Source organism: Myotis myotis, unplaced genomic scaffold (genome assembly GCF_014108235.1).
Source record: "Myotis myotis isolate mMyoMyo1 unplaced genomic scaffold, mMyoMyo1.p scaffold_m19_p_35, whole genome shotgun sequence".
NCBI classification, from domain to species: Eukaryota; Metazoa; Chordata; class Mammalia; order Chiroptera; family Vespertilionidae; genus Myotis; species Myotis myotis.
This window is the reverse complement of record NW_023416341.1, coordinates 461,722-481,315: the sequence shown is the minus strand read 5'-3', so window position 1 is coordinate 481,315 and position 19,594 is coordinate 461,722. Positions and strand designations below refer to the sequence as shown.

General features: G+C 56.7%; 1 protein-coding gene across 4 annotated transcripts; it reads right to left on the bottom strand.

Moving 5' to 3' along the window:
* Nucleotides 1-1,489: 1,489 nt before the first annotated feature.
* On the bottom strand, nt 1,490-9,896 carry CIAO3 (cytosolic iron-sulfur assembly component 3). 4 transcript variants are annotated; one of them, XM_036303115.1, is made up of 11 exons: nt 9,772-9,896; nt 8,502-8,597; nt 6,627-6,770; nt 6,180-6,312; nt 5,257-5,391; nt 4,836-4,954; nt 4,500-4,629; nt 3,526-3,598; nt 2,951-3,088; nt 2,282-2,439; nt 1,490-2,159 (listed from the first exon to the last, which is right to left on the bottom strand). In XM_036303115.1, the coding sequence occupies exons 1-11, from the start codon at nt 9,835-9,837 to the stop codon at nt 1,921-1,923; spliced, it is 1,431 nt and encodes a 476-aa protein (XP_036159008.1). In that variant the 5' UTR covers nt 9,838-9,896; the 3' UTR covers nt 1,490-1,920. The 4 variants fall into 4 exon arrangements, with proteins under 4 accessions (XP_036159008.1, XP_036159009.1, XP_036159007.1 ...); XM_036303116.1 differs by having other exon boundaries at nt 8,511-8,597; XM_036303114.1 differs by lacking the exon at nt 9,772-9,896 and adding an exon at nt 9,478-9,761 and having other exon boundaries at nt 8,511-8,597.
* Nucleotides 9,897-19,594: the final 9,698 nt, after the last annotated feature.

Genomic DNA, 19,594 nt, shown 5'->3' with positions numbered 1-19,594 from the left:
GCATACCATTTTTTTCTGGCTTTAGTTGCTTTAGCTGGGAAATGCAGACCAGCACCCCAGCATTTTCCGGGGCGCGGATGGAACCAGGAGTGCTTGAACGCGCCCAGTCTGGACAGGTGTGAGGCAGCGTGCACGAAAAGGAGCTGCCACTGCTGTAGGAGGTGCCCTGCCCTGCCTTGTGGTTCGCACACCCATTAGGAGCCGCCTTTGTTCCTCCCAGTGATGCTGGGCACTGGGACGGGCCGAGGGCAGAACAAACTGCACAGACCCCGCACTCCCCAGCCTGAGGGAAGCGGGCGCAGATGTCCTGATTAGGGGCAGGGAAGGTCAGGAAGGCTCGGTCCAGCGCACGCGCGCTCCCAGTGCAGGTTTGGGGCCCCGCCGCACGCAGGGTCTGGGCCGGGCGGGTCGGGGGGCCGTTGGTGGCGGCCAGGCTGAGCACCGCGCTCCGTCCAGGTCCCGTAAGCAGCGCCCGAAAGCCGCCTCTGTCGGGTGCCCTTCAGCCCGTCCGCACAGCCGGCGCGAGTAGGCGGGCTGCCCGGGAAAGGCGCTGTGGGACACTGGCGGGCTCCGGTGGGGGAGAGGCCAGGAGGGCGGGGCCTGTTGAAGGAGGCGTGGCCTGCGGACTGCGACTTGGGTGGGGCAGAGCCTGGGTGAAGGCGTGGCTCAAGGGGGCGCGGCCGGCAGCGAGCGGTGGTCTGGCCAGGAGCTGGCGTCCGCAGCAGCCGGTCAGCTTGAACCTGGAGCGAGGGGTTCCACCCGGGCCCTCAGGTAGCCCCTGGAGCAGGGAGCAGGGCTCTTTATCTGGCCCCCAGTGTGTGTGTGTGTGTGGAGCTGACCCCTCTCGCGCACAGCCCTCCCTCGGGTCCAGAGAGGGGAGCCCCACTGTGAGGGAGGGTGGGCACTCTGGTGCTTCCTGGTGGTGGACATGTGGGCCCCTCTGGGGTGCACTTGAGCCCTGAGATCTGAATGTTTGGGAAATAGTCTAGCAGGGTGTACAGGGCTTTTGAACTTTAAAAGTCTGAAAAGCTTTTTTTTCAACGTTGGCAGAAGCTCTTAGAAGCTGCTTTCAGAGGGAAGTCCTTCAGTGCAGTGGGGACGGGCCTGCAGGCAGAGCCCTGTGTGCTCTCCCCTCCTTCCCCTGCCCTGTAAGTGGGGGTCCAGCAGTGGAGAACATAGGTTCCCAGGCCCTGGAGGCCACAGCTTCCTTAAAATAGACACCAGGTCCAGGTGGAGCGGGCACCTTCCCCAGCACGGGGTGCCATGGGCGGGGTGCTGCTTCCTGCCGGTGTACTTTGCTGCCAAGTGCAGTAGGTTCCCCATGCTGGGCTGTAAGCTTAACCTGGGCAGGCCTGACCCATCCCTACCGGAGCTTCAGGAGTAACTCTAGAAATGGAAAGGAAACCCACTTTTAAAAATATATATATTTTTATTGATTTCGGAGAGGAAGGGAGAAGGGGAGAGAAACATCAATGATGAGAATCACTGATTTGCTGCCTCCTGCACACCCCTTACTGGGGATCGATACTGCAACCTGGGCATGTGCCCTGACCGGAATCAAACCATAATCACCTGGTTCATAGGTCAATGCTCAACAGCTGAGCCACATGGGCCAGGTGGAACCCCACTTTTACTCTGCCTTAAGCTCCTCATGGGACTGGCTGAAACCTTCACACACTTGGCTCAACACAACCAGCAAGAGCAAGGGCACTGCCCGTAGACATGGGCCTGTGGAGAGGTGCCAGTACCCTATGGACACTGTGGCCTGCGCTGGAGAGTCCAGGCTGGAAGTCATCTTTACTGGCTGTGGGTCCTGAGTCCCATCTCTATGTAGGTTCTAGTACATCCTCGCAGCTCACCCACCATTTTGGGGGCAAGCCCTGGGTCCTGAGGTCCTGGCACTGGCTATGGTGAGCCCTCCTACCACCTGATGCTGAGTCCAGAGCTGGCCTTCTCCACTGCATGGTAGCTCGTGTGCAACAGGCAGCTAGCACGCTCTGAGTCCTTGCCGTGCAGCCAGTGCTCGTACAGCTCCTGGACCCCAGGCACATCCTCTGGTGCCTCCGTCCTGACCATGCTGTACAGCCTCTCCACATGCTGGAGGAGCTCCTTGCCGGGCATCTCGGGGGCCTTGAGCTGGCCTCCGCCGTTCAAGCAACCTGTGGCCGAACAGGATGGGCGAGGGTGAGGGCATGGCCATGGGGAGGGTGCTGGCACACCAGCAGTAAAGAGCCCCACCAGGGGCCCCTGCACCACCTGTGAGTGGGCCTGCTGAGAATACCTGAAGGGCAGGCCATGACCTCCACATAATGATATGGGCAGCGCCCTCGCTTGAGCTTCTGCACCAGGTTCTGGATGTTACGAAAGCCGTAGGCCGCAGCGAAGTGCAGCAGGACTCGGCCCTCACTCTCCAGCGTCACCTCCTGGAAATCTTTGTTCCTGGGGAGCAGAGACCACCACGCTCATCCTCACCCACAGGCATCATGTCAACCTTACCAGCTCCCAGTGTAGGACAGTGACGGAGAGGGAGGGCAGAAAGCTTAATTCCACGAGTCAGCAGGTGACCACCCCAGATCGGTTTCCCGATCTGTAGAATGGGAACCCCGCTTCCCAAGGATGGCCATGTGGTGAAGTGAGGTCAGACACAAAGCCCTACCCTCCTTCTGAGATGGGATGTCCCAGCAGGACATCCCGTGCCGGGTCTGCCACCCTGCCACCACTAGCCTCTCGGGTCTTTGGACTGCCATGGGGTGGGCAAGGGACCTGACCTTTACAATAGGAAGATCAAGGCCTGGAGAGTTCTGGCCACTCAGGGGAGCCGGAGAAGAGGACCAGCTCCTGTCCAGTCACTCAGGATCTGCGCCAAACCTAGCTCACTGTCTTCCGCCAAGCCCACCTCAGCAAGGGACCCAGGGCCGAGGCTGCCCCCACCTTAGCCCTTCCCACTGACCTCAGGGGTTTGTAGGTGACCTCATCTACGTGGATTCCAAAGAGCTCTTGGGCTGCATGCCGGAACACGTGCTCCAGGTATCCCCCAGAGCCCCCACCTCGATGGCTGGTGGGCTCCTGAACAGACACGCTGCTGAACCTAGGGAGGAGAGTAAGGCCTCAGGTGGCAGCAGGGCTGCTATCTGCTGCGGCTTCCAGGTGACCTCTGTCTCTCATGGTGGAGGGAGTTTGCTTTCTAAGTGGGAATGAATCACAGACCCCTGGGGGCTTTGTTGGTGTGTCAGGAGGTGGGGGAAGACTGGCCCCCTCCACTGAGTCACCTGGATTTGGTGAGCTCAGACCTGTATCAAGTTGGTGTCATTTCTGATGACAACCGCCTTTGTGGACACCAAGACAGACCACAGGGCGGGCATGGAACCAACCAGAAGGAAGCTATGGTGGGAAGAGGTGGGGAGGGGGACACTGCCCATTACCACATGCTTTGGCTGCTGGCCAGGACCTTCGACCCCCAATGTCAACAGTGCCCCGACACCGAATGTCTGTTCATCCCTTCCACTATGACAGGTAGTGACTTACACACTGTCCAGGGGGGCTGGCTCCAGTTCTGACAGTGAGACCCCTTCTTCTTCCAGCAACTTGAAAACTTCTCCTGCAATGGAACCACAGCACAGACGCTCATCAGCTGGGATTTCAGTAAAAACAGAGAATGTCAAGAACACCCACATGCTCTGCACCCCTAGCAACCTGTAACTTGTCACCTGAGGTCTGGATATCCACCCGCTGGCTTGTGGGTAGAGGACAAACCTGGGCACAGCAGTGAAGACTCCACTTCTGAAGACCCTCAGGAGGGCCCTGGGACTGCACCCCCTCACAGTGACTGGGTGGGGCTCAGAATGCCCCAATCCCAGGTGCTCCACAGTAGGGTGCCATCTGGGCATGTGCTTATGCATGGAGACCTTCCTGTTTGAGTTCTCCAGCATTTATTATTTTTCTTTCTTTTTTTAAATTTTTAAAAATATTTGGAGACACTGTGAGGCTGCTCAACTCAGAAATGGGATAATCAATGTGAGCCAGAAGGCTGACAAAACTCTCCACCCATCTCCTTGTACAGACTATCATTCATATATATATAATTTTTATTTATTTCAGAGAGGAAGGAAGAGGGAGAGAGAGATAGAAACATCAATGATGAGAATCACCAATCAACTGCCTCCTACACGGCCAACACAGGGGATCGAGCCTGCAATCCGGGCATGTGCCCTGACCAGGAATCGAACTGTCACCTCCAAGGTTCATAGGTTGATGCTCAAGTGCTGGGTCACGCTGACTGGGCTGTACAGACTATTTTAGAGCAGACACTGGTGGTGCTGGGAGACCAGTCTGCTTCAGGTCCCTGAGACAAGACAGCTGTAAACACCAACCAGGCTCTTGAGGGAGGTGCTCTGCACACGGGACGACAGCTCTAGCCAGAGCCTGGGGGCAGCCCTAGGCAATGCCAGACTGTGCCCTGGACCTGGAGGTGCAGGGGCTCAGGGCGGCAGGACCCACACCTGTCGTGATGACACAATCCACATCTCGCGTCTGGTGTTCCTGGCTAAAAAAGTCAGGTCTGGACGCTTCCAGCTTCTTGTCATAGCAGGGCATCACTGTCACGTGGTGGATCTTGTCTGGAGTCACATGCTGTACGGAGAGAAATGGAACCTGGAGTCACTGCCTGACCCCAGCAGCAAAGAGGTCCTCTTAGGGTGAAACAGGGTGACCCCACAGGCACGGCCTGAAACAGCCGGGAGTGACCACAAGTCTGTGAGTGGGTCCCTGGACACTGCAGGTCTTAGCTCATCTTTCAAGACAATGACACCAAATCACTCATCGCTGGATGTCCGTACCTGCTGCTGGGCGAAGAAGTCCTTGACCAGGGAGCCCATGACCTGCTGTGGGGACTTGGCGGTGCTGATGTAGGGGATGATGGCGCTCCCATGGGTCTTCTCGGCATAGCAGATCCAGCCTGAGGCCAATTTGGAACAAATGGGGGTGGCTCATAACTCACCTCTCACTGTGGGCTGTGACATGACATTCTGGGGGTGGACCTACTTGTACAAGGAGTCCCATCCCATTAAAGAACATCCCACTCTATTTCTAGCAGCCACGTGATTACTGTCTTGGGGGAACTGAAGTGACTACACGTGACTTTCAGAGCAGAGCAGCTCCTGCCAAAGAGGCCGTTCTGGGCTGACAGAACCCCCTCGCCCCCCCTCCAGCATTCCCACTACCCATATCCAGCTCATCTGGTCAGCAGTGTGAGCACACCTGGGCAGGCAGACGCCAGCATGGGCAAGGCCTGCTTGGAGCTGGCCTGTTCTCGGAATCGCCGCACAAACTCTCGCTGGCTCTCCAGGAGACTGAAGTTCCTCGAGAAGGCGGTATCAAACACGTAGTGCGCCCCTGCAAGGTGAGCACCCATGAGCCCCATGAGGGATGGCAAAGTGCGAGGTGCTGTTGACCATGCCCCCAGAAGCAGGGGGTCTGCCTCCCAGTGGCCACAGGAAGCACACAGTTACAGTGTCACAGGACATGCTGTGCTGTGGACGGACAGCCTGTGTTGCTATCTGGGAAGCTTGCGTTTGACAAATGGCCTCCTTCATCTGCGCTTGGCATCACCTAGGACAGTGGCCGGCTAACTGCGGCTCATGAGCCACATGCGGCTCTTTGGCCCCTTGAGTGTGACTCTCCCACAAAATACCACGTGCGGGTGCACACGTACAGTGCGATTGAAATTCATGGCCCATGCGCAGAAGTCAGTATTTTGTGGAAGAGCCACATTCAAGGGGCCAAAGAGCCGCATGTGGCTCGTGAGCCGCAGTTTTCTCACCACTGGCCTAGGACATCAGTCTGCACCAGGCTCACCCAAACCTCCTCCCTGCTCCTGGCATATAAAGAGGTCAGCCATTCGATCTGAGCCAGACCCAGAACGGGCCTGGGAAATATGCCTTGATAATGATATTCAGAAACAATAAGAGTGGGCGAATCTCAGATCTGGCAGAGTGCAGTCAGGATTCAGATGGCTTCCTCTTAAATGGCACTGCTTCCAACCATCAAGCAAAAACTTCAAGTTAAAGTCAAACTCATAATAGTTTCTGATACGTGTAAGTTCAGTGATTTGGAGGCGTGAGGAGCCCCCTCTCCATGCCTGTGTTCCAAACTGTAGCACTCACACAAGGTTCCTCACCTACCTAGTTTTTTAAAGAATGCAGTTAACTTCTTGGCGGTGTCTGTAGGATTCAACTGAAATCTTGCAGCCAGCGATGCACTGGACTGAGGTGAGACTGAAATGACAACCAGCTTCTGCTGACCAGGAGCTGCTGTCTGCAAAGCGAAGGACACACCATTCACGTGGGAGTTTTACACTGATTCCCAGTGTACCGAGCTGGCAAGGGCCCAGCTCATCGGGGCATGCCGTTTTTATGTACACAGAACCCAAATTCAGGGCCTGACACTTCACTGTCAAAATACTGACAAGGAATTCTTTGAGATCCCATGGAGTAGACTTAAAAAGGTGGGGTCACTGGAGACGCAGGACAAACAGTACCAGGAGAGGAGCTGTCCTTGACAGCATGAATGAAGGATGCTGGGGCTGATGTTGGGTTACAGCAGAGTCTCAAAGACTGTCCACCACTTACCTTATTGGCATCTAGAATCTTCCGCAGCTCCTCATGGCTCTGCTGAGTGATGAGCACGGTCTCTGCTGAGGTGACACAGCCACTGCAAGCCAGACAGTCGTCCAGTGAGATTTTGGCCCTTTCCAGCTTCCGTGTCCCTCCGTCCTGGAAGCACAAGAACCCGGTAATGAGGAAAGAGAGCTCTGAGGATAGCGGGACCTCCTGGAAACCTTGATTCTCTTGCTCACACCACTGACAACCAACATGACAGTTAGCTGGCTTTACGTGCCACTGAAGTTTTAAAAGTTACTTATTACAGGAGTACTTATACTCATTTTACATTTAAATAGCACCATCGAATTCGGACTGGTACAAACGCAGGTGGAGGCTGGCGACTCTCCACAGAGTCCCGGAGGGGTTGCTGGTCCCCAGGCTGCACTCATGAGACCATGAGGACAGGAAAATGCCAAAGGCCAGGCTCTGAAAGAGGAAGAGAACGGCCAGGGAAAGGAGAAAGGAAGAAGGAAAGAGGGCAGAGGGAGGAATGGTGGGGCCTGTGCAGTGGCTATATCTGCCCCGGGCCAGCACCTGGAGTTGAGAAAGACACAATGGACAGCAACAAATCAGCCTTTGCCAAGCAGAGAACTGGTATTTGAGTCCAGTATCCAGGCTGAAACTCAGGGACTCTTAGATGCAGATTATCCCAGCTGCGCCCCTTCACTCCTTTCGCAGAAGCAGGCACGGTCTGAACCAAGGCCAGGTGAGCCACAGAGGCCGAGACTGGGACTCTCAGCTAAGTTCACTAGGCCTGCGCTTTGCACAAAGCCACCATTTGAGCTCAATACGTACTTCTAGAGTCAGATCAGCCTAAAGGCCCGGGATGCAATGCAGTCCCAGGCAGGAGGCTGATGAGCTTCCCACCTTCCCTCCACATCAAGCACTGCTGTTCTGGACAGCAGGACACACTGGCACCCCCACTGCAATGAGGTCCCCTCATTCATGGGCCCCTCCTGAGGTGTCTTTTCCCTAAAAAGAACCCAGCCCCCTGTGCTGCAACAGGTGGGCGCCCTGAGGTGTTCACCCGCCTGCACCAAGTGAATAGCCAGCTTTTTCCCTGTAAAGGCTTGATCCACTGTCCACCCCCACCAGGAGTTACCTTGGGGCTCCTCCCCCTGCTCGGAAGGGGTTCCTGGGCCCAGTACGCCTGGTGCCTATAGTCCACGGGATGGCACAGAGTTCAAATGGCAGATAGGCGGGGTGGAAATTTTGTTGTTGTTAATCCTCACCTGAGGATATTTTTTCCATTGCTTTTTTAAGACAGTGTAGAAGGGAGGGAGGCAGAGAGAGAGAAACATTGATGTGAGAGACACATCAATTGGTTGCCTCTCTCACGTGCCCAGACCCAGGCAGGGGATGGAACTTGCAACCCAGGTACATCATGTGCCCTTCACCCGGAATGGAACCTGGGACCCTCTGTGCATCAGCTGTCACTCTAACCACTGAGCACACTGGCTAGAGCAGTGGGGTGACTTTTAACACCATTAGATCAGGATTTTGTCATTGTTAATTATACAGGAAGTAGGTATTCACTAAGAACAAGGGGTCTAAATAGGAAAATCTTATGCAATTAGAACTCAGAGACAGAGACAGACAGAGGGGAAGATGGCAACTACCATCCCTGCAAAAAGAACCCCCGCTGCAGAACAAATCAAGCTCCATATTCAGCTTCTCCGTCCCCGGCCCCTCCCATTCATTCCTGTTCTCTCAGCCTCCCTGACAGTCAGTGAATCTGAGCCGGGAAAAAGGACTGGCAGGAGTGGGAGGTCTCCTGGTCACTGCGCTTGTGGCTGGATGGAATGGTGAAATGGGTTTCAGGTCATCTGGGCTGGAACTTACCTGACTCACTTGGAAGTAAGTCCCGTCATCTTCAATGTGGATCTTGGCCACGCCACGTCCCAGCTTCTTCTCTACCTTCATGGGCTTGATGCAGTCCTACCCCAGGGAGAGACCCCAACCAGGCCTGAGTGCGCAGAGGCTCCTAAGGAAGAGGGGTGGCTCTCCCACCGGCACAGGCTCTCGCGCCTGCGGGCACTGAGGGGCACTCTGCAGGTCAGTCCACGTAAGGCTGGTGCTAACCGGGCCTGCATGCTAACCTGTCAGCACGCACCACCGACTCTGACCTTTACTCTTCTCAGTGTGACCCGGAGGCACCCCCCCCACCCCCCCCAGCCAGCGGCCAGTGTTACACTGGCTAGAGCAGTGGGCTGCTGAGAGGAAGCGTAGGAAGTGGCAGGAGTGCTCTGTCTGCACTCACCCTGCCTAGTGCCCGAGGAAAAAGCTCATTTCTCTCCCCACCTTCCCATCTGCCACCTTATCACTAGGAGAGCCTCGCTGGCCACGGCCTTCCCAAACATGACCAGCCCCAGGAAGACCGGGCAGGAGGCCTGTCCCGGCTCACCCCTGCCTAGGGGTGCTCCCGTCCTCCTCCTGGGACTCGGGCCTGCACCGCTGCTGGCAATGGATGGGCAGGGACACCATGGAGGGACAGCGCCCCTTCCCAAGCTAGTTGCCGGTCTCCTTTAGGGGCAAGCGCTCTCCTCCGGGAGGGCAACGCCAAGGACCACACACCCTGACAGCCACCGGGCAGCCACGGGGCGGGGGGACTCCAGCGGACCAGCTGCCCTGCTCGGGCGACTGGGGTGGGACGCCTCCCTGTTTGCAGAGAAGCTGGGCAGGGTCTTCCCCACCCAATCCTGAGCCCGGCACCCTCGGGCTTCCGTACACCCGCCCGCGAAGCCCCAGGCGCAGCTTCTATGCCCCGGCCCTCCCAGCCCTGTTCTCTCAGGCGCCCTGACAGGCAGTGAAAGCGAACCGTGAAGAAGGACGGCAGGATGGAGGGCCTGGCAGACTCCGCACTCCCCGAACCCGGTCGCCCCGAGGGCACCGCGATAACTGGCTCCTGCTTGTCTCTCTGGGCTGCGCGGGCGGCGAGCCCCGGCCCCCAAACCCGCGGACTCGCCCTGGGGCGGAGGAACCCGGTGGGGACCGCCCTCCCTGGCGTCGGACCCCGGGGGCACGTGCCGGGGTCCCGAGCCATTTCCCAGGGGGCGACACAGACGGGAGCCAGGCCCCTCCGCCCGTCCGCCCGCCCGGCCGGCCGGCCCACCTGAGACGGCCCTATGAAGTCATCCAAGTCCGTCAGCTGCAGCGCCCCGCTGAAGGGCGACGCCATGGCGGCCGTACTGCCGTCCGGCGCGGCGCGCGGGCGTCCCCAAACGGCGCGAAACGGCGCGGAGGTTCCGCCACGCTGCCGGAAAGCAGCTCGCGCGGCGCGTGCGCGCCTGGCCCGGCGCCGGGGCGTCCCGCCTGGAGGGCGCGCGCCCCCTGCTGGCGGACCCGGTGCCGCGGAGGAGCACAGTTCTCGCCGGCACCTTCCCCGCCCACCGGGCACGGGCGGAGGGCCCGCGTGGGCACGAAGGACATCTCCCTCCCTCCCCGGGGCTCGCCTGCCCGCGGGTGTGCGGCCCGGGGCCCCCGCCCGGGAGCTCGCGGAGGCCGCCGCCTTGCTTCCCTCGGTCAAGCCTCGCCGGCAGCCCAAGAACTCGGAGGCGCCTGCGCACAGGGCGCCAGTTCCCGAAGCAAAGCAAAGGGATGGCGACGGGAGCGGTCCCCCCTCTCCGCTGCTCGGCGCAGGGCCGTGGGTCTGGGCGGCCCCGGAGCTCCTGGGAGGCCTCCGCACCCCCTCCTGCTATTTGGAGACCGGCCTGGGAAGACTCCATTTGCCTGTAAGATTTTAAAACCCGAAACAGGACTGCTGCTGTCGGACCCAATTCTTAAACCACTTATTAAACGTGCCAAGTATAGTTACACATTTAAAATATATATATATATTATTGATTTTTTACAGAGAGGAAGGGAGAGCGATAGAGAGTCAGAAACATCGACGAGAGAGAAACATCGATCAGCTGCCTCCTGCACACCCCCCTACTGGGGATGTGCCCGCAACCCAGGTACATGCCCTTGACCAGAATCGAACCTGGGACCCTTCAGTCTGCAGGCCGAGGCTCTATCCACTGAGCCAAACCGGTCAGGGCCAGTTATACATTTAATTGTCACGTTTTGTTAGGGCTTTGCAGAAAACTCCCGTGGTCGAGCCCGTCCCCGGGCCCCAGCTGGCTCAGCCCCAGAGTGTTGGCGACTTCCTGGGGGGCCCGCCCGGGCTGGGCACCTGCGCTTCTTGGGGTTCTTGCCCTGATGTGAACCACTACCTGGTAACTCCTGCACCTGCATGTGGGTTTACTTCACTATCCAGGGAGCCGAGACCACCTACTGGTGCGACCTCTTCAAGCCCGGCAGCCAGTCCTTTTGGCTCCCAGGAGAGGACATTTGCCAGCAGCTGCCCCAGGTAGGCTTCCCAGCAACACCTGCCCCCCTGTCCTGGCTGTACCTGAGCAAGGTCGTAGGCGTGATGCCTGGAACCGGAAAGATCCCACTAGTTATTATAACCGGTGGAGCACAAAATAAACTTAGTTTCACGGAAGTGCCCCAGAGTAGGTTTGCAAAAAACTTGTGACGGTAACGAGTGCTGTTGGGGATGGGGGCAGGGCCAGGATCCCTTACACCAGCCTGATGGAAAGGATTTACAGTGGAGGGGGCTTGGGCTTTGACTGTGGGGCAAAGGATCATCTACATTTGGGGAGAGGAGGTTATAGTTCCCCCAACGCTGGAGGGGAGGAGTTTGACACGTAGATACGCAAGATAGATCTCAGTTTTTATGGGCAAATTTTATAATATGTGATCTGATATCTCAGTAAACCTATTTAAAAAATGAGGGGGCCAGTCCTGGTTGGGTGGCTCAGTTGGTTGAGATTGTGGGTTTTATCCCCAGTCTGGGCGCATATGGGAGGCAACTGATCAATGTTTCTCTCTCACATTGATGTTTCTCTCCTTGTCTCTCTCCCTTCCTCTTTCTCCAAGAACCAATAAAAATGTATCTTTGGGGACTAGCCGGTTTGGCTCAGTGGATAGAAGGTCTGCCTATGGAGTGAAGGGCCCCAGGTTTGATTCCGATTGCATGCTTGATCCCCAGTAGGGGGCGTGCAGGAGGCAGCCGATCAATGATGCTCTCTCATGATTGGTGTTTTTATCTCTCCCTCTCCCTTCTTCTCTGAAATTAATAAAAACATATTTAAAACACACACACACACACACACACACACACACACACACACAGACACACACAAACTTATCTTTGGGTGAGGATTTTAAAAAACGAGGGGGCTAGAGGCTGCCGTTCAACTTGGCTGCCCCAAGGTAGTCCCAAGAGGCCAGGCAGTAAGTACATTTTGGTCTGTCCAGGCTCGAACCGTTGGTCCAGCCATCCCTGTAGGAGTGCCTACGTGACTGGGTCCCCAAGCTCTAGAGCCAACATTATGCCTCGCCTCTTGTGTGCCTGCTCGCACATTTTGCAAATTGTTTCATCATCATCATTAGCGAGTATTTACCGTGCGTTTCCCATGTGCAATACCAGAGTGTGCACGCGTTGGGTGGGGGTCCGTACTCAAGGGCCAGCTGAGGACCCATGGAGGGCCACGGCTCCTGTGGCCAGGTCGGCCGGCTGGCCCTGCAGCTGCTGTGACTGTGTGTGGGCACCCATTTCCCTGAGCAGGAACAGGTGCAGAGCCCGGCCTCTGCTCCGATGTGCCCACAGGTTTGCCCAAAGTCAGCCAGCCATGGAGTGGGCGCAAGTGTGGTTTCCACCAAGCCTATAGAGCTGCCTAACCCCTCCTGTGGGTTGGTGTCAGTTTCACCCTCCAGGGGATTGTCCCTGTGTGAGTGTCCTGGAGCTGCTGTAACAAAGGACCACAAACTGGGGTGGAGGGTGGGTGTTAAAACAACAGAAATTTTCTCCGTTCTGGAGACCAGCAGTCTGAAATCATGGTGTGGGCAGAGCTGTGCCCCCTCCAAAGGCCGGGGAAGGATCCTTCTCCATGTCCGGCGTCTGGAGGCTCCAGATGGTCCTAGGCTTGGGGCAGTGTCGCTCTTGTTTCTGCCTTTGTGGTCATACAAATCCTGTGTGTCTTCTCGTACAAGGACAATTGGATTTAGGGACCACCTTCACCCAGAGACCTCATCTAGAGATTCTTAACTTAATTACATCCACACAAACTTTTTTCCAAATTAACTCCCATTCATAGAGTCTGGCTGGACATACTTGAGGGCACCATTCAGCCCACCACAGCCACATGTCTAGGTTTTTATGGGATCCTCAGGGGCTGGAGGACAGCTACATAATGGGATACATCTCACCAGGTTGCAGCTCACCTCCCAGCTGGGCTGGGCTGGCCCTCAAGGGGGCTGGTGGGATGGAGGGGACACAGTCCGGGCCATGCCCTCCTGTCTGTGCTGCAGAGCCAGGGCTGGGCTAGCAGATGCCTTTCTGGGGCAGCTAGCCGGAGTAAAATGACCCAGGGTGGGGACAAGTAAAAGCTATTTTGTATTTTCCAAAACAAATGATTCCTAAACATGGGATTTCAAAACGCTTATTGCATTCTCCAATGTTACTGTGTTGTGGGTCTAAGACCCCAAAGAAATTGGACAGAGTGGGGTTTGCTCCTCCCCTGCTCTGCATGGCTGACCTATAGGAGGAGGACTGTGCATCCAGGGTGAGGGCCCACAGGACCCACCAAGAGGCTCCCCCTCATCAGGCACAGCTGGGACCACGGGGGAGGGGGCTTCCCTCTGCTGCCCCCAGCACTTTGGGATCAGCTACTGAGAACTGCCTGTATTAAGTTTGGGGGCCCAGGCACAGCCAGGTGAGAGGAGTGGGGAGGGGGCTGGGTCCATGAGCTCCTGCCTGTGTGGACAGTCGGGTGAAACCCTCTGAGTACAGGGCTGGCCTCCTACCCACACTAGTGGGTCTCACCTTTCAAAACCCACCCCCGCATTTTTTTTTGTAAAGCAGGGCTAGTTTGTTAGTGTGGGGGGCCAGCTAGGGGTCTCCTACAACAAGGGGACCTTTACTCTCATGTCTTCTGGACGATTTGGCCCTGAGCCTGAGCTACCGTTGTCCTCTGCCTCCCCTACCACCACCACTTGCCCCGGTTTTATAAGCAAGATTTGCATCCCAGACACAGTGTTTATTTGGGGAATTACTGAGGGCAATGAGCACATCATTAGCACCATAATCAACACCGGACACCTTCCCACCGGGGCTGCCACATCTTGTCAACAGGTGTGATCCGGCAACAGCCCTGGGAGGCCTGGCACGGAGCACAATTAGCAGCTAATGAGGAGGCTCGCACTGGGCCAGGAGTTGGGAGAGGAGGAAGGTCAGAGAGAGCTCCGTGGCCCTTCAGAGGTCCTCCCTCAACTCCTACCCAGGCAGGGCTGCAGGGAGCAGCAGGAACAGCAGGTCATGGAGCCAGCCTCACTGTGCGATGGGCATGTTCAAGATCTTGGGGAGAGCAGGTGCCCTGCACAACTGTTCACAGGCATGCGAGATTGGCGCTGCCCGGCCCCTCGAGGCCTAAGCAGGGGACGCAGAGACTCCAGCTCTGTGGGGTCAGTGGACCAAGCAGGACCAGCGGGCAGGCTGAGAGCAGAAGCCTCCCTCTTTGCCTAACCATGTGATGGAGGGTCTCTGTCCATGAGCCACCTGGTCTGCTTTCTGGGGAGAGCGGGCGCTAAGCTGGTCAGGGCTGAGCCCCCGTCACCAATCAGCAGGCTGTGCAGGGCGACGCTCTCCAGGGGACTTGCTCAACCTGCCCGTCTGGGGTGAGTGGCAGCAGGTTAACTGTTCCGGGGCGTTTCCCCAGCCCATGGTGGTAGAGCACCAGGGACATGGCTGCCCTATCACACATCAAGGCCGGGGTCGCCAGTGGTCCCTGAGGTGCCTCTGCACTCACACTTTGCACTCAGCCCTCAGGTCATCAAGGGGCCATTTGGGCACCTGAGGGAACATGTGTCTTGTGACAGAATCGTGGGGTGGCTGAGTGGGGCAGGGGGTCCCCATGGGAACCCCCAGCTCCAGGGCCCCCACCCAGGTCCAGGAACCGGGGTGCCACTCGGTTACTGGAAGCCTGGCTGGTTGTCTCTGTGTGATGTTTTTACTGGTTGTGAAGGGCATGCCTGGCCTGCTGTCAGTGAGAGGGTCACCCTGGAAATCGTGCATTTGGGCCCCAGCAGCCTAGCCTCGGGAGCTCCCAGCTTGTGAGATCGTGGGCTCTCCCCAGGGGACCCCCCCGGCTTCCTTCTCTTTACCCGACAGTCTCCTTAGGGCTGCCCCCCAACTCACCCAGTGCAGCCGCAGCAGCGGGGAGTAGGCTAGGGGCCCTGTACCCTGCGGAAGAGAAGGCCTTTCTCGTGCTACGGCCGCTCTGGGACTCCAGAGGGAGCCAACTGCCTTGGTGTGGGCAGGGGCAGGAAGCCACTCTGTGTGCCCAGAGTGGTGTCCTCCCACCGCTCCGGCCCCAGATCTGCTGAGGTCCTGGCTCTCTCTCCATCTCTGGTCTCCATTTCCGTGGTAGGTGCTGAGCTGGCGGCCTGGGGCCACCTCCTGTCCTGGGCAGTCCTCACACAGCTCCTGGGTCAGCCCCTGCACCCCAGTCCTGACCTCCCCGGTATCTAGGTGCCACAGGAGGTAGTCAAGGCAGTGAGGTGGTGTGTTTGTGAGTGTGCAGGGCATGCATTGTCTCAGAGGTGGCAGCATGCCAGGAGCCAGAGGACACTGGGGAAACAAAGTCACCCTCCGATGACCACCAGGGCCAGCCCTGGCGAGGCCTGGTCATGCCCTCTCTAAGCTAAGTAGGGTTATCATGGGCATCAAGGGGGCATAAGAAGGATCGGCCCCATGGGGTTGGCAGTGCCAGGCCAAGCCTGGGGGGCAGGGTGGGAGGAGCTGGGAGAGCCACCTCAGGTGCCCTGGCTGAAGTGGCCTCAGACCACCCCAAAATACCTGTCATGCCGAGGCCAGGGGCCAGTTCCAAGGCCCACCAGGGGCGCTCGGAGAGCTAATCCAGGACGCGGCCATGTGCAGCTCCCCGAGGCTACGGGAAGGCAGCCAGCTGGGCTGGCACAGTCTCTCCAGGACCTCGGGCAGGTACTGCCCCATCAGCTTGGCTATACCCCAACCCTGACACCTGGCATCTTCCCTCCCAGCAGTCAGTGAGCCACCTGTCCCACCCCCAGGCACCAGCCCCTGCCGACTCTCCCCGCCCCTCGCTGCTCCCTCCCTTGGCTCACACCCTGAGCCTCAGGGTCCAGTGCAGCAGATGGAGGTTGGTGAAGACAGTTTCCCAGGTGCTCACCCAGCCGCCGTGGGAAGTTTGTGCCACTGGGCACATGGACATGGGTGAGCGTGAAGGTCCTTGGGGGGCCTTCTCAGCCCCCTGTGGTTCAGATCTATGGGGGGAAACAGCCCCCAAGCCTGGGGCCTTGGAGCAGGGCCTGCAGGGTCCAAGTCTGATTTCTGATCCCATCTGTGCCCCTGAGCCTTGCACATCTGCTGCCCCCAGTGACTGTCCCAGGACTCCAGACTATGGGGGGGTGGGGGAGGTCAGAGGGCTAGGGTGTCCCTACTCATGTGCTTTCACCCCTAGATGCCTTGTAGGTCAGGAATTTTCTGCAGCCCCTCACGCTGGGGTTGGAGATGTGGATGGAGTCATTGGGAAGTCCTATCCAGACCCAGCTCCAGGGTCGCGCCCCCCGCCCTCCTACAACTGATGGAAGGTGTCACAGGAGTTGTCCACTGGGACCTGGGCCAGGAAGGCACCGTCCACAGGCAGCAGGAAGAACCCTATGCAAGCCTGGAACCAGGGCTCGATGCCCTGACTGCACTGCCTGGGAGGCAGGGCCCCAGATGTGAGGGAGAGGTCCAGCAGGAGGCAGCTGGGGCCCCATTGGGAGCTGGGCCTGTGAAACTGGTCAGCTGGGAAAATGGCAGCCCTCTCTCCCCGTCCCCAACAACTCAGGACAGCCACTCATGTCCTCAGCATGTCTGAGAAGCAGGCCAGGGCCCTGAGGAGTGTCTGGGCGGGGCAGCCGCTCCTGGGCCAGCTGGGTCAGGGCCAGCAGGGCCCAGCCAGGGACCTGTCAGCCCCAGGATTGTGCCACATCATATTGGGGGTGTCCTGGCTCCAGATCCAGCTGTGCACAAGCCTCCTCTGCTCCTTCGAGAAGGCATTGAAGGCTGCACCCAGGTGAGGGTCTAGGGGGTCTCGAGGCCATGCCAGCCCTGGGGGTTCAGCGGCGACTCTCACAGGCTCCACTGGGCCTCAGCCCAGGGCAGCAGTGGGAGCAGGCAGGCAGGCACTCCCAGGCAGGCACTGCCCAGCCGGTGTCCGTCTCGTGTCCTGGCCCACAGCCTTCACCCTGTGTGCCCACCTTGGATGAAGCACCTGTTGGGGGGGTGCACATGGTCTCCAGCTGGGAGCAGTTAGTCATGAGGCCAGGAAGAGGGTCAGTGGCCCTCAGAACCAGCCCCTGAGGTCAGTGGTGGCCGTGGTGAGGTGGGATCTGACATAAGGCAGTGGAACATGGCCTCCAGGATAATGGTGCAGGCCCCTGGGAGGAGGGGAGAAGGGCTGACCTCCTAGAGTTGGGAAGACTAGGCTAACCACGGAAGGCTTCCTGGAAGAGGCATGTGGAGCAGAGATCCCATGACAGGTCTGCTCCAGGCTCCAGGCCAGTGGACTCTGGTCTCCTTTTTATTTTGCCTACATTGGGGGACAGATTTTTTTTCCAGAAACCAGAGCAGGAGCCAGTCTACTGAGCTCGAGGCACAGCTCCTGCCTTCTGAGAACATGGTCCTGCCGGGGAGCTGGCTGGTTGCCCTTGGCCTCCTGGGGATTATCCACACCAGCAATCAAACTGGCAAAGCCAGATTTCTTAGGCATGAGGTATCCTGATGAGGAACAGATTTAGCCATGTGAAAATAAAAGAAAAAAAGTTTTTAAAAAATGTGTAGCATAAACAGCCCCAAAGTTGTTTTGTTCACACAGAGTGAAAAGGCCAACAATAGCTTGGGGGCAGGTACTTGTAGCCAACCTCTGACAGAGAGCAGGGACAAATAGGAATCGTGTATGAGGGATGAAAGGTGTGTAAGAAGCCAGCTGTGCCTAGCCTGTGTGGCTCAGTGGTTGAGCCTCAACCTATGAACCAGGAGGTCACGGTTCTATTCCTGGTCAGGGCACATGGGCAGGTTGAGGGCTCGATCCCTGGTGCGGGGCATGAAGGAGGCAGCTGATCAATAATTCTCTCTCATCATTGATGTTTCTGTCTCTCTCTCCCTCTCCCTTTTTCTCTGTAAGCAATAATCTATCCTAATAAAAGGGTAATATGCTAATAGGACTGGATAGACCCGATGTCTTCCGGACGTCTTTCCGGACAAAGCCACAGCGGCTGCGAGGGCTGAGGAGGGCCAGCAGCCTCAGGGGCCAGCAGTGGCAGCAGCAGTGGGGTGCGGGGGCAGCACCTTCCCCTAATTGGCCCGGTCACCTCCCACAGAGGGAGGCCAGACTCCACAGGGAGTGGGCCTAAGCCGTCAGTAGGACATCCCTGAGGGCTCCTGGACTGTGAGAGGAGGCAGGCTGGGCTGAAAGACACCCCCCTCCCCCAGTGCACGAATTTTGTGCACCAGGCCTTTAGTAATAATAATAAAAAGCCAGCTGTGTTCCTGAGCGCATCCTGCAAAATGCTAAACCGAGACCTGAAGGAAGCTCACCTCCAGGTTGCAAAGTTGCTGGAGTGGGAGCGGGAACCAGGGCAACCGTCTTCTTTCCATAGTCCAAACCGTCACCCCTCCTTTCATGGTTATCACTTACTTTTGCTTATTAAACCTATGGTTGGATCTGTCTCTCCAATGGTCAACACCTGTTATTATCCACCTTTCTAATTTTGTAAATCTCCTTCTTTGAGTCTGAATTTCTGTGGTTACTACAAAGGCTGAGCCTGTCTCCAAAAACTAGCCATCCTGTCTTCTTATGAGAATTCCTGCTTGTTTCCTTGGCCCCCTTTCTATCGGTTTCTTGGTTTTTTGTTGTTATTGATTTGTTTGTTTTCTCACTTACCAAGCCATGAGCACTTTTAGGTAATGGAAATCTCTTCTCCCTGTTCGCTGCCAATTTGTCTATTAAATAGAAATCTTAAATTCTGACGAAGTCAAGTTGACCCACACTTTGCTGTGTTGTGTCTGTGTTGGCATCTTTCTTCATTCCACCAAGCCTTTTTCTATCCATAGAGTTTCCTCTATCATATGTCGGCCGTTCATGCATTTGGTATCGGCCTATACGTGATGTCAGCCAGGGGTCTGCTTTATTTTTCTTGACATAATGACTCATATTTTTCTACACCGTCTGCCCCACAGATCTGCCCCTCCCGGCACCCCTGTCATTGTTTCATGGAACCATCCTTCTCATGTATGAGGTCCTCACATGCACATGGGCATTTTTTTTTTCTTGAAATCTCTTGTCTGCCCCTTTGTCTGTTCCTGTGTTAATCACAGTGGCTTTGTCTTAATATCTGGGAGCTTGCTACTTCTTTTTAGATCATAGATATTTATTCCCTTTATTTTTTGAATGAATTTGTTGTGTTCCTGGGGAAAAACACACACCCTCTGAAGGTTTTTATTGGGATTGAATTGAATTTATAGAATAATTTTAGGAGCACTGTCCTCTTTATCATGCCGGGTTGTTCCATATAAAGGTATTCTGCATTATTAAGTAGATTTCTAGGACTTTGTGCATTTCATTTGTTATTAGAAATGACATGTTTTCTATTAAATTTGTTATTACTGTTGACATAAAGAAATACTACTATGCTTTATGGTGGTAAAATATACATATAATAAAATTTATCATTTCAATCATTTTTAAGTGTATGATTCAGTGGCATAAGCACATTCACAATGTTGTACAACTGTCACCACCACCCATCTCCAGAACTTTCACACCTTCCCACGCAGAAACTCTGCCTCATGAGACACAGGCTCC